The following is a 13,452-nucleotide window of genomic DNA, read 5'->3' as shown; positions in this document are numbered from 1 at the left end:
CTAATGCAGTGTCGTTCTAGATTTTTATATCTTTTGGCTATGAGGTTAAAAAAAAGGTTAGCAAGGTAATGAACCTCAAAGCCAAAAGATTTAAGCAATTAAACTTTTATTCCTTGTGCAACCAATAATTTAACTACAGTTGGAAGAGGAGTTTCAGAACATATTTGTTTTCGATCTTGGAGCCTGAGGGCACATGAGCCCCATCATGAATTAAAGATCTCATTTGATACACCATTTCCTTTGAGGTAAACATTGTGTTAATAAATCATGAAAGTCTCAAATGATGTCCTATTTTTTAAACTGTAAGCTTTCTAAAGAAAATTTAATTACATTTTACAAAGGTTAGTTTTAGATTTAAATAAATACTCTTAATTTTTATATTCTTGCTGTGTTCTGTCATGAGATCCATGAAAAGCATTTTCCTTTGAGTCCAGTTACCAGTGGATTAATCCCTCTATGAAAGATCTCATTAATATTCTTAAGGCATATGTAGGTTAAAAAACAAAGTATAATGATAGTACAACCATGCACTATCTAGTTATTTGGATTGTCTATGTATTCTAATAGATTAGTGAAATTTTTCATTATTAAATTTGCTACTTCCCCTTTTAAAAAAATAAATAAAACTTCTTACAAACGAATGCAGTGGTTAATATGTCATAACTTGTACCCAACTTCACATACTAGAGAGCACAGCAAGGGACATAAAAAATTGATACTTTGGAGTCCATGTATCTGAGTATATTCTTAATATTAAGTGACACAGATAAACTTTTTAAAAGAAAGTATTTTCTCCATACTGGAATAGTGCATTCTGATGCATAAATAGGCATATTTAAATGCTATTGACATAATACAGTGTTTTGTATTAGCATATAAGAACTGCCGATAAATCCCTTAGAGCTTCTTGAAGACATTTCTTGTAATGGCATATTTAAAACAAAAACAAAAGAAAACCACATTATGAAATAACTATATCTTCCTATGAACATGACCTAAAAGAGCTATTTACTCCAACAGAAAAGGGTGTCTGGAAAGAGAGTTCTACTGTTACCATCTTGAGTAACATACCAATGCACACAGCCCTTGCCTTGCTGCGTTACTTTTAATTCCTGCTGCAGAATACAATCTTCTGCTCTAAAAACAACTCTGAACATGATGTGATTAACCTTAGGGTTCCATCCCCTCATCTCAAAACCCAAATCGTACTTGGCCTATGCTTTCTATTCATGTTCAACCATCTCATTTCCATATCAGCTTACTCGCCCTCCCAAGCTGCTATTAGCATAACAGAGCTTTAGCGTGACATTGATTGAAGCCTGCGCTTGCTGAACATAGTATCAAAGCATAATTTGCCAGAAATCAAATCTAATTTACTGTGTACAGTATTTACATTACTGTAAAACAGTGTTTCTAGGGAAAAGTGGCCCAAGCCTTTAATCATAATGTTTTTTGGTTCTCGGTTGTTGTTGTTGTTGTTGTTATTCTTGTCTAATTCTTTGAAAAGCATGAAATATATTTTCCTTTAGAGCTGTTGCCATTGACTTGCAAATGTCAATTGCATATAAATGTTTTTGTTTTGTTTTCTATGACTCTTTTAATGTTAGACCAGAAGCAATGAATGGCAATTTTTTGATATCTTAATGCTTTGTTTATTGCATTGTAAAAGTTTCTTTCCATGGATATTTTAATATGATAGATTTTTAGATGATTTGACATATATAAACTAGTACAAATACCATTCTATCAGCTGTTGCTAGTTCTATAATACATTTTTGTTGTGAAAGCAAAATACTTCAGATGATGCCATCCTTTACAAATTGTTCACATTTTTAGTGATTCAGACATTTTGGTTCCTACACCTAAATTTGTTCATTCTTTAAATTGCTTACCTGGTGGAGGTGGAGGGTCACTACTTAATTAGCTATTTCATGCTTAAACTGTCCAATCCATAAAATAAAACTGTAGAAAGATGCTCATTACCAACTGTTTCATGCATGTTGGATAATTAATATACATCCATTGCAGAAAAGAGGACAATGTTTCCTCAGACAAGACTAATTATTGGGGGGGAGGGGTCTGCTGGAAAATGTCACTTCAGCCACTTTGTCTTCTTCAAGTATTTTATATTTTAAGTGTGTGTTTTGAAGTACAATACTTGGAGATCAAACATAGTTTTACATAGTGATGCATAATACTGAACATCAAACACTGTCGTTTGATTAGTGATTCTGTAGGTGTCTTCTACATGGTTGTCTAAGTGATACTATTTTGGGACACTGGCTGCATCCTCACTTAAGAAATAATCCAGTTTGGCACCACTTTAGCTGCCATGACTCAATGCTATGGAATTTTTGGAAATGTAGCCACCAAAGTGTCTGGTTCGAGCGTCTGTCAAAGAGTTCTGGTGCCACAACAAACTACATTTTACAGGATTCCAAAGTAGTGAGCCATGGCAGTTAAAGTGGTGTCAAACTGGATTTCTGCAGTGCTGATGGAGCCACAGTGGAATTCATTGAGATGTCACAGATACATTAACTACTGTCCTCCATAATATTCAATTAATGTTGTTGGGACTGGTTCTGCCTTGTATCCCACTCTGATTCCCTTCTGATTAAGGATGGAGAATTTATAAAATTAATTTTTCAGAATCGGTGCTTGTGCAGTAATTCACAGTCTCCAGATTACTTTCCCTTTTTCTCATTACAGATTTTAGCTGTTTACAGCACATTGACATATGATTAAAACATCTCGCGGAAGTGAACTGTGATGCAGTTATATATGGACAAAAAGATTTCTGTTTGGATAGTGATTTAATCAGTACAACTGTTTATTAATTAAATCATGCTATCAAGTGATGATTTCAAGATTTCTTTTTGCAAAGTGATTCACCTGCAAAAACAGCACTAGTAGAAAACTGCAACACATTTCCTGAAGAAATCTGGAAATCAATGTTAATTTATCAGTGGCACAAACTATCATCTAATGTCTAATACCAAGATCTTAAGCAACTTGGATGGGAAGAAGTTCAAAAGCATCATTGTTTAAATAGTGTGGAGATGCCAGTATAATTTCTGACCTTTGGGTGAAATCCATTGTCAGTCTTAGAGCTGAATGAGACTTGCTAGTCTCTAGTCTATAATATAATTTAGACTACTTTTTCTGTCTTTAGAAAGTGTGCTTTCTTTGAATAACTAACAGATTATATTTTCTGAAAGGTAAAAATTGTGATTAAAGTGCCTTTCTATACTTTATATTGTTCATAAGAACGTTTATTTTTAACACCATATTTTCACCTCTCACATCATAGCACCTCCACAGTTTGTGGTCAGGCCACGTGATCAGATTGTTGCCCAGGGCCGAACAGTGACCTTTCCATGTGAAACTAAGGGAAATCCCCAGCCAGCTGTGTTTTGGCAAAAAGAAGGCAGCCAGGTGAGTACTGTATATGTAAACTTATACTTTCACCTCTTCTATATCATTACAGTCATGTAATATATCAATATATACAAATATTCTATATATTTCAAAAGTTTAAACTTTCACCTACATCCAGTAACTTCATCATGAAGGTACTTCATCATTTACCACCATGGTAATGTTTCAGCAATATAACATTAAAGGAATATAATTACAGTGGCTACTTAAACTACGAAAGAGATCTTGAGTTTGCAATAGAAAATACTTCTGCCAATACTGCAGTGCTTTTATTTTAATCTACGATGCAGCCACCCTTGGCTACTATTCTAGTTGACCCATTTCAAAAAGGATATTGAATAACAAGAAAAATGCAGAAGAGGCTGTGCCATCCTCATGAAAGTCATGATTCCAAGTGATAGTTTTAATGTCTGTGGCTAAGAAACAAGGACAGGCAAGACTTGTGATGTAGAAAGGTTCCAGTAATCTTCAGAGGTGTGACTTCCTTGCTTAAAAGCTGCCGATTAAGGAGTGAAGCAGTTAAAACAAAACATAAGGCATATAACATAATGTCTTACATCAATAGGAGCAAATTAATACACAGGAAGACCATTTTGTCCAGAGGATTCCATGTCTAGGAACCATAGAAGTTCAGGTTGCCTTAACATTTTTTAAATCTTCACATTGCAAACTGCTTTTGACATTGAGGCTTAGATTCAGAGCTAATATAGCCTCCTCTGTTGAAAGAAAAACAGTGATTATTAGCACACGTATTTTTTGAAACCTGATCCATGACTTCAATCATACTCTATTGAACACAGTAAAACAGTATAATTGTGAGCAGGAGTGCAGCCAAAATAAATGAAATACATTCAGAGAAGCACTAAGAGAGCTCTGTGTCCAGAGAGCTTCTCGACATAAAGATTATATTGTAAATGAAATCCAAGGTACTCGTCATTTTGCTTTACTTAATGGAAAAGGAAGATAATTTGTTGCTATAATGTGCCTTTAAGTTGTTTCCAACTCATGGTGAACCTAAGGCAAACCTTTCATGGAGTTTACTTGGCATAGGGGGCTTGTTCATAGGGGGTTTGCCTTCCTCTGAGGCTGAGAAAATGTGACTTGCCTAAGGTCATCTGGGGTATAAATACCATAATAATAATTTAAAAATTCAGTGTGTTTCCATGGCTGAACAGGGATTCAGTTCCTGGTTTCCAGAGGCATAATCCAGCACTCAAACCACTACACCAGGCTAGCTTTTCTAGAGGGAAAAGGAAAATAATAGCTACACTTAAAGAACTTAATTCATTCTTTTGAGGGTTGCGATGTGCAATAGTTACGTTGGACATAAAATATATTTTTTTTAATAGTATGTGTGCAGACTTCTTAAAAACCAGTTGTTTCTGTGTGGAATTTTCTCCTCATAAAGAAGAATGGAAGGCCCTAGGAGTTGTTAAAGTTTTAATTTATTAACATCATGACTCTGTCTTTGGGAAGCCGACTATTGTACAGTTATTATTTTCGGAACATGTATGATGACATATTTCCTTTCCTTCCATTACCACCATATTCTAAGACCTCTTTACAATACAATTTCTATAGTGGCAACTTCATCCCCAAATATTGTAAAGATATAAACTGCTTTTGATAATTTTCTAAGAAATGAAATTGATGTTTTGTATCTTATAGGAGTTTTTTTTCATTCAAGGTATATTATAGTGGTGCAAATAATAAGACTAGAAAGAATATTTGAAGAAGAAAAAATAAGAAAGGGTTTTTTTTTTAAATGTCTGTAAACTGTGACGATGAATGTCTTCTCAAGGCAGTTTCTCAGTTTTAAAAAGGTGAGCAGGCAACGAGGATTGCCCAGAAGGATTATCATAATAATGTGCTATGTTCCAATAAGTGGTGCATAACAACGATTTTTTAACCTGGTGCACCATTTAACAGCCTACAGACAGTGGGGTTATAGTCTCCCTAATTTCCTCCAGGCTTCCCTCCCATACTCTCTGATGTCAGGCATTTGGTGGACAAGTGGGAACCAAGAAAGGATCCTGGAAAGCTGTGGTCTCCTGATCTGGCCTGGCTTTGTCCCACACTTCTGATGCTGCACTGGACAGACAGTGGGGAGCCAGGAGAGGATGCTGAAAGACTGGAGCTTCCCAATTATTGCCTGACTCCTATCGACTCCCCTGATTTCATGTGGTGGGCATGCAAGGAATAGTCTGGAGAGGATCCTGGAATTCCCTCCTGGCTCTCACCAACCCATCTGCCATATGAGATTGGGGAGAAATCTTGTCTACTTCTTTACACTAATTATTATAACAATTCCCTTTGTCCAGATACACAAGTATCAAAACAGGTGTATCAAAGATTCTGACCCATTACCCTCCTCTGTGCAGTACTAACAACCTTAGGTGATCTGCCAATGCTGTTGTTCTTGAGAGATCCCATGCCAGTATCACACAGATACACACACGCACACGCACACACATACACCACTACTGTGCTACCCAGCAACTGTTTGGCAGATTTAATCTTATTCTTCAGCAAACATCTGTCTCATTTGGGACAGCCTATCAATAACACTGATACTGTCAACATAATTTTTCCTCATAATCCCACCACCACAGAAAAGTAGTTACAGGGTGGGAAATATTTTGTTACTGGATATATCCACAACATTCTGAATCTTGCTCTTTAAACATGCTGGGACACAGTGGCTCAGTAGTTAAGACACTGACTATGGCAGTTGCAACATCAGAAGGTCAAGGCTTGGGCGCTGCGTGATGGAGTGAGCTCCCATCACTATTCCCAGCTTCTGCCAATCTAGCAGTTCTAAAGCATGTAAAAAAGCAATAGGTACCACTTTGGTGGGAAAGTAACAGTGTTCTGTGCAGTCATGCTGGCCTCATGAACACAGAATAGTTTTTGATAACACTGGCTTAATAACAGAGATGAGCACTGGCTCCTACAGTCAGACATGACTTGACACACTTGTCAAGGGAAAACTTTTCACTTTATTGAAAATATTTACTTAAATATATAGCAATACTCAGAATGTTAGGGATGATTTCTTCTGTTGTCAAAGAAGTTTATTACACTAGTAGTTGGTTTCTACTCTATTAGTACACACTGCCTAAATTAGGGGGAAAAAAGGAATTTAGTCCTATTTCTCATTATTACAGCACTCTTTATCCATGAAGTTGGTGTATTCATGATATTTTTCTATGACCGAAGAAGCCTGGTACTCCAATGTGTTGTCATTGATAATGGTCCAAAACACACTGCAGAAATAATCCAGACTGAGACTGCTTTAACTGCCCTGGCTCACTGCTAGGCAATACTGGGAAATATAGTTTTATGAGATATAATAATAATAATAATAATAATAATAATAATAATAATAATAATAATAATATAGTTTATTTGTAACCCGCTTTTCCAAAATTTTGATCAAAGCGGCGAACAGTTATTTATAAAAACATTCCAATAAAATCAATTAAAAACAGCATTAAAAGCAACATAGTAATACTAACGACAAAAGGGTCAGATGGAAGGGGAAATTGATATATACAGTCCGGGGTCATCAATGAAAAGGGGAAGAGAAAATTTTTCACGGTGGGAAGGCTTGGGAAAAGAAATATGTCTTCAGATTCTTTTTAAAAAGAGCTAAGGATGTGGTGGAGCGAAGCTCATCTGGGAGACCATTCCAAGATCTTGGGGCCACGATAGAGAATGCCCTCCATGAGGTCCTCACATAGCGTGTCGCTGGGACCTCCAACAATTTCATCCCTGTTGATCTTAGTGTGTGGGGTGGATTATATGGGGAGAGGCGGTCCTCCAAGTACCCTGGGTCCAAGCCATTTAGGGCTTTACAGGTCATTACCAACACCTTGTATTGAGCCCGGAAGCGAATAGGCAGCCAATGAAGATCTTTCAAGATGGGTGTTATATGGTCAGACTTGGAACAACCAGCGACCAGTCTCGCTGCCATATTCTGCACTAACTGTAGCTTCCGGGTTTGGTACAAGGGTTGCCCCATGTAGAGCGCAATACAGAAATCCAATCGAGAGGTTACCAGAGCATGTACTACAGTTTCAAGGTCTTTCTGGTCCAGGTAGGGACGCAGCTGGCGTATCAGCCGAAGCTGATAACAAGCACTCCTGACCGTCGCATCCACCTGAGATGTCAGCTGGAGCGGCGAGTCCAGGAGCACTCCCAAGCTGCGGACTGAGTCCTTCAAGGGGAGCATGACCCTGTTCAGGACCGGATGGCAAATCTCACCACCCAGACCCAGGGAACCTATCACCAGTACTTCCGTTTTCTCTGGATTCACACTGAGTTTGTTTTCCCTCATCCATTACCGACTCCAAGCAGGCATTTAGAGGAGAGATGCCATCCCTAGTTACTGCATCAGTCGGGGACACAGAGAAACATATTTGGGTTTCATCGCCATACTGATAACACCGCGCCCCATGTCTCCGGATGATCTCTCCCAGCGGTTTCATGTAAATGTTAAATAGCATGGGGGACAGAATCGCTCCTTGAGGAACGCCAGATGTAAGCGCCCTCTTATCGGAGCAAACGTCCCCCAGCTGGACCATCTGGAATTTACCTGAGAGGTAGGAACGGAACCACTGGAGCGCAGTGCCCCCAATACCTAACTCCCCCAGGTGTTTCAGAAGGATACCATGGTCAAAGGTATTGAAGGCCGCTGAGATGTCCAAAAGCACTAACAGGGACATGCTTCCCTTGTCTATGCCCAGACGGAGATCATCAACTAAGGCGACCATGGCAGTCTCAACTCCATAGCCCACCCGGAAGCCAGTTTGAAATGGGTCCAGAAAATCCATCTCAACCAAGATTGATTGAAGCTGGGAGGCGACCGCTTTCTCGATCACCTTCCCCAAAAATGGCAGCAGCGATATAGGCCGGTAGTTATTATAAGCCAGGGGGTCTAGAGGGTTTTTTTTTAGAAGGAGTTTAACCACTGCTAATTTTAATTTAGATGGAAATTGTCCCACTCTTAAAGATGTATTGATTATGCGGTGCAGCATAGTTAGCACCGCATTCCCCCCCTGGGCCACCAGCCATGAGGGACAGGAATCGAGAGAGCATGTCGTCTTCCTAACACTTCGAAGGATCTTGTCCACTTCCTCGGTACTAACAAACTCAAAGTGATCCAGTATAACAGGGGCCACGGAAGCTATGGACACCTCTCTAATACATTCTGAAGAAATACTGGCGTTGAGATCAGCCCTTATCCGAGAGATTTTGTCCGCAAAGAAGTTATTAAATTTGTCACAGCAGGCTTTAGATGGTTCTAAAATAGGGTTCAGGGAGGGGGGCAGTTGTGTCAGCTCCCTCACTACCGTGAACAGCTCTGCCGGACGCGACTCCGCGGACGCAATACATGCAGCATAGAACAAATTATTTGCTGCACTTATTGCCACTCTGTAGGCCTTCAAATGAGAGTCTAGGAGTGCCTTGTCGGCTAAGTGCTGGTGTCCTCACCAGTCGCGCTCTAGTCATCGCAGAACCCGCTTCCTCTCCCTGAGGTCTTCTGTATACCAGGGCTGTTTTTTGGAAGCAGGCCTGAAAGGATGCTTGGGAGCGATATTGTGTATAACCCTGGAGAGATCAGTATCGCAGATGTTAGTCAGGGCATCAACAGAGTCACTGTCAGTTCCAGCCATATACCCCTCTAGGGCTTCTTGGAACCTTTTGGGTTCCATCAGCCTTCGAGTGTGGACCATCCTAATAGGTCCGCCACCCCCGGGGGGGGGGGGCTAGAGGTAGAAGCCTTGATTTGAGCCTCGACCAGAAAATGATCCATCCATGACAGGGGAGAGATATTAGAGATCTCTGCCCACGGAGACTCCATGTCCGTACTAAAGACCACATCGAGGGTATTACCAGCGCAATGCGTGGGCCCTGAGACCAATTGAGACAGGCCCATGGCAGTCATGGTAGACATGAACTCCCGAGCCGCACCTGTTGGATTGTGACTGGCCTCGAAAGGGATGTTGAGGTCCCCCAGGACAAGAAGCCTGGGGGACTCCAACACCAGTTCCGAGACCAACTGCGTCAGCTCAGCCAGGGAGTCTGTTAGCGCACGGGGTGGCCGGTAGACCAACAGAATCCCCAGACTGTTTCTGGCCTTCAGGGTCAGGTAAATGCACTCAATGTAATCCATTTTCCAGACAGGGTTCCTGGTTAAGGAGAGAGTGTTTTTATGAATCAAGGCAACACCACCACCCTGCCCACCTAACCTGATCTGGTCCTTAACTGATTACCCAGCTGGGAGGGCCTGTGCCCACACAGCCTCACTCTCAGGTCCAAGCCAGGTCTTAGTAATGCACGCCAGGTTGCAGTTTTTATCCTGCAAAGATAATAGATTATGTGGGTCTTGTTTTTTACAGACCTGACGTTGCACAGGAGCAGAAACAGGGTTTGTGGTACAGCTGATATTTAGCCTTCTCAGTCAGAGAGCTCTGTTGCCACAATAAACTACAGTTCCAAGGATTCCGTAGCACTGAGCCAGGACAGTTAAAGCGGTCTCAGACTGGATTATTTCTGCAGTGTGTTTTGGACTCTTGTGACCAGCCTCCATTCACTTGGAACAGTTTCCCTTTTGTTCTTGTGACTGGTCAGTAAGGTGAAATTCTTGTCCAACTAGATTATCAGAACATATATTGTCCAACCAAAAGTGTTATTTTGATACACTGAAGTTCTTTGTCATATTTTTTTTAAAAAATCCAGACCACTACACCAAATGTGATATCAGAAATATTTAAAAATTCCTGCACCTTTGATCTAGTAGGCCTTCTTGTAAAAGTATCTATCTAAAAATATCTGTGTAAAAATCTAAGTCTAATCTATCTCATACACACACACTAGACACACACACACACACACACACACACACACACACACACATATATATATATATATTGTCCCATGCAGCACCTAGCACCAGCTTCCACTTTCTGTGAGGATATTTTCAGGCATCTGAGAGCAGGAGAGATTGGCAAAGGTTGCCTTCTTTTCCATTCTCCCAGCAGAAATGCTTCTTTGGATCAGAAAACCTCTGTGGATAAAAGGAGCCCTTCTGATGACAGAAGGCAAATTATGGTTGCAACCCAGTGACCTTTGAACATCAGATTTGATGAAAACAAGAGCAAAATCAAATAGTGTGGGGTAAAATCTTGTTAATACAGAATCCTTTTGAAATATCAGCACTCAGGTGGAGATTTTATGTTGTCTTCTTGGATATGTACATCAAATATCATTTATCCCACTGTGTTCAGTGGGAAAGAATATTTTTTCTTGTTAAATATGTTAGCATTTGAACAATCTCTTCTTTGATGCTATGTATGTATAAAGTTCTGACTATGATGTATATAATTGTGACACTTTGATCAAAAACAAAGCTTGGTGAGTGGCTTTTAGTTATAGCTCTAAGGACCAGAGTAACTACAGTTATAGTTCTGATTTTTTTTAAAAAGTAACTTTCTACTTTCTTAAAATGAACTGAAATTGATAATTAAATGTGAAATTACTTTAAATAGCTTATTTTAGTTACTTTTTAAACACCACAGTGTTCAGTGCCATTTTCCTGTGGTACAGTACACCCCCTTCCCATCCATCTCATTGTCATCTGAACAGAGCATAGGGTAGAAGCAGAAGCTGGCACTTGGATATATTATATTCTTCTTCCATCATTTAGTAAGGTCACAACCCTGTAAACAAAATGTTGCAGTTATACCATAACATGACTGTAATTATTCCTCGCACAATCATAATGTGTTACATTTTACCTATTAAGAACAGGAGCTTAGCTACAAGTAACTTATTATTTATTTTAAAATTCTGATCAAGCATTGGAAGAGAGAAAGGGTTTAGTAGGTTTTTCCCCTCCAGTCATTATATATGAGTCATTATTTTCTGTCTAAAGACTTGAATATGCTTAACAGAGCAAGTTTACTTCTGAGTAAGTGTACATAGGACTGTTGTCTGGTAAACCTCTTGTATTTTATATATAGAATCATCAGTGATTGTATACATGATCAAGCATTTCATCAGGTTCTGTGCAGGCTCTGGCTGGGAATTGTACTCATCATTATTGTTTGGGAATTCAGGATGTTTCATATTTATTCTGACATCATTTGATCTTTACAGGAAGATCCACTTCTTTATTTTAAATCTGTATATCTTTCTAAGTTGTTTTTACTTTGCTTCAACATGCAAAACTGAAGTACAGTATGCTTCATGTTGTCAACTGCTGTTAAGTTGACTTCAGTTTACCAACCACCCTGCTCTGGTCTTGCAGACTCAGGGCCGTGGCTTCTTTGACTGTGTCTAAGCTCCCTCTGAACAAATCCTGCGAAGAAAAGTGCATGATTGGTTTGCCTTACAGTTGCTATAAGTCAGAATCAGCTTGAAGAAAAATAATACAAACAAACAGAATCAATGCACATCTATTTTTAACATTATCTTTAAATTGTAAAGGAGTGTTCCTCACATTGTATTTTGGCATGATAGTTTATTTACTGTTCTTCTTTAGCTTTACTCTCATGTTCTGTGCCACTATCTGCTCCTGTTCTTCTTTTAACAGGGATAATGCAGTTTCTTTATCTTTTGCTTGCAATTATATCATCTATTTGATTTGTATATTAGGCATCAAATGACATCCATGTATGTAGTCACCTCTTGAGTTGCTTGAAGAATATGACTTCAACGAACAAACTGTTGGCCTAACAAAATTCTGCTCTGCTGGTTCATTTCTTGATTTCATACAATCTTTGATTTTACTTTGTTTCCTACTTTTGAATTTCAATTGCCTCTGCTTAATAAGAAGTACAGTGAACTCTTGTTATACGCTGGGGTTTTCAAACTGGATGCTTGAATCCGTGTATAAAAAATCCATGTATAAGAAGGGCCGACCTTTTTCTGTGTGATCAATTTCCTCCTGGACTCGAACACAGAATCTTTCAATTTCTTCTTCTTCTACCTCTGTTGTTGGAACATAAACTTGGATTATGGTTAAATTGGTGGGTTTTCCTTGAGGTTTTATTGATATGACTGGATAAAACTATGCATTACAGTGGACCCTTGTTATACGCTGGGGTTTGGTTCCAAGATCCCCCGTGGATAAACAAATCCATGGATGCTCAAGTCCTATTAAATATAATGGCATAGCAAAATGGTGTCCCTTGTAAAAAATGGAAAATCAAGGTTTGATATTTGAAATTTATACTTATTTTGAACATTTTCAAACCATGGATGCTTGAATCCATGCATAAAAAATCAGTGTATAGGAAAGGCCGATTGTATTTCCTTTGATTACTTCTGCTACATCTCTCCTCACTATTAATGCCACCCCATTTCTTTTTACATTTACATTTCCTGAGTAAAACACTGAGTAATTATCTGAGTTAAAATGTCCCATTCCTCTCTGCTTTAGCTCATTCACTCCAAGTATTGCAATGCTTATGTTCCATTTATTTTACTATATCTAGTTTCCCCAATTCATGCTTCTTGCATACCATGTTACATCAGTATGTGTTGTTCAGCATTGGACTTTTCTTTTACCTCTGAGCATGTCAACAGCTAAGTGTCCTTCCAGCTTGAATCCAGCTGCATCTTTAGCCAAAGTGCTACTCATATTTGTCCTCTTTTCTTCACCAGTAGCTCATGGAGTGCTGTTCTACCTGAAAGTGTCATCTTCTGGCACTATCTCTTGTTATAGTTTGGATTGCCTCACATAGGTTTTTGTGGTAAAGGACATTCCAAAGGGGTTTATTGTGCTTCCTTCAGTGCAGTACTAACACATGTTAGCTACAGTGCCACTGCTGTTCTTTCTGAGAGATCCTACACCAGTTTTACCACTACTGCTGCACCCAGGATCTTTTTGCACATCTGGTGTGGCTTCTCAGCAAAAGCCTGTTTGACATGAGAGACCCTACCAGCAACACTGCTGTCATCAACAGAACCTCTTGCCTCACAGGAGCATGCATTTGTGTTTAGGGC

The 13,452-nt window shown here is 39.2% G+C and overlaps 1 protein-coding gene across 14 annotated transcripts in view; it reads left to right on the top strand.

Moving 5' to 3' along the window:
• The window catches only part of ROBO2 (roundabout guidance receptor 2), a 1,416,559-nt gene that overhangs the window by 1,263,608 nt on the left and 139,499 nt on the right, over positions 1–13,452 (top strand). For all 14 annotated transcript variants that reach the window (XM_042456971.1, XM_042456981.1, XM_042456970.1 and 11 more), the window contains one exon: positions 3,311–3,435. In XM_042456971.1, coding sequence (XP_042312905.1) covers positions 3,311–3,435 — 125 coding nt within the window. The remainder of the gene's footprint in view (positions 1–3,310; positions 3,436–13,452) is intronic.

The sequence above is a fragment of the Sceloporus undulatus genome, chromosome 3 (genome assembly GCF_019175285.1).
Source record: "Sceloporus undulatus isolate JIND9_A2432 ecotype Alabama chromosome 3, SceUnd_v1.1, whole genome shotgun sequence".
Taxonomy (NCBI): Eukaryota; Metazoa; Chordata; class Lepidosauria; order Squamata; family Phrynosomatidae; genus Sceloporus; species Sceloporus undulatus.
This window is presented reverse-complemented; position numbering and strand designations above follow the sequence as displayed.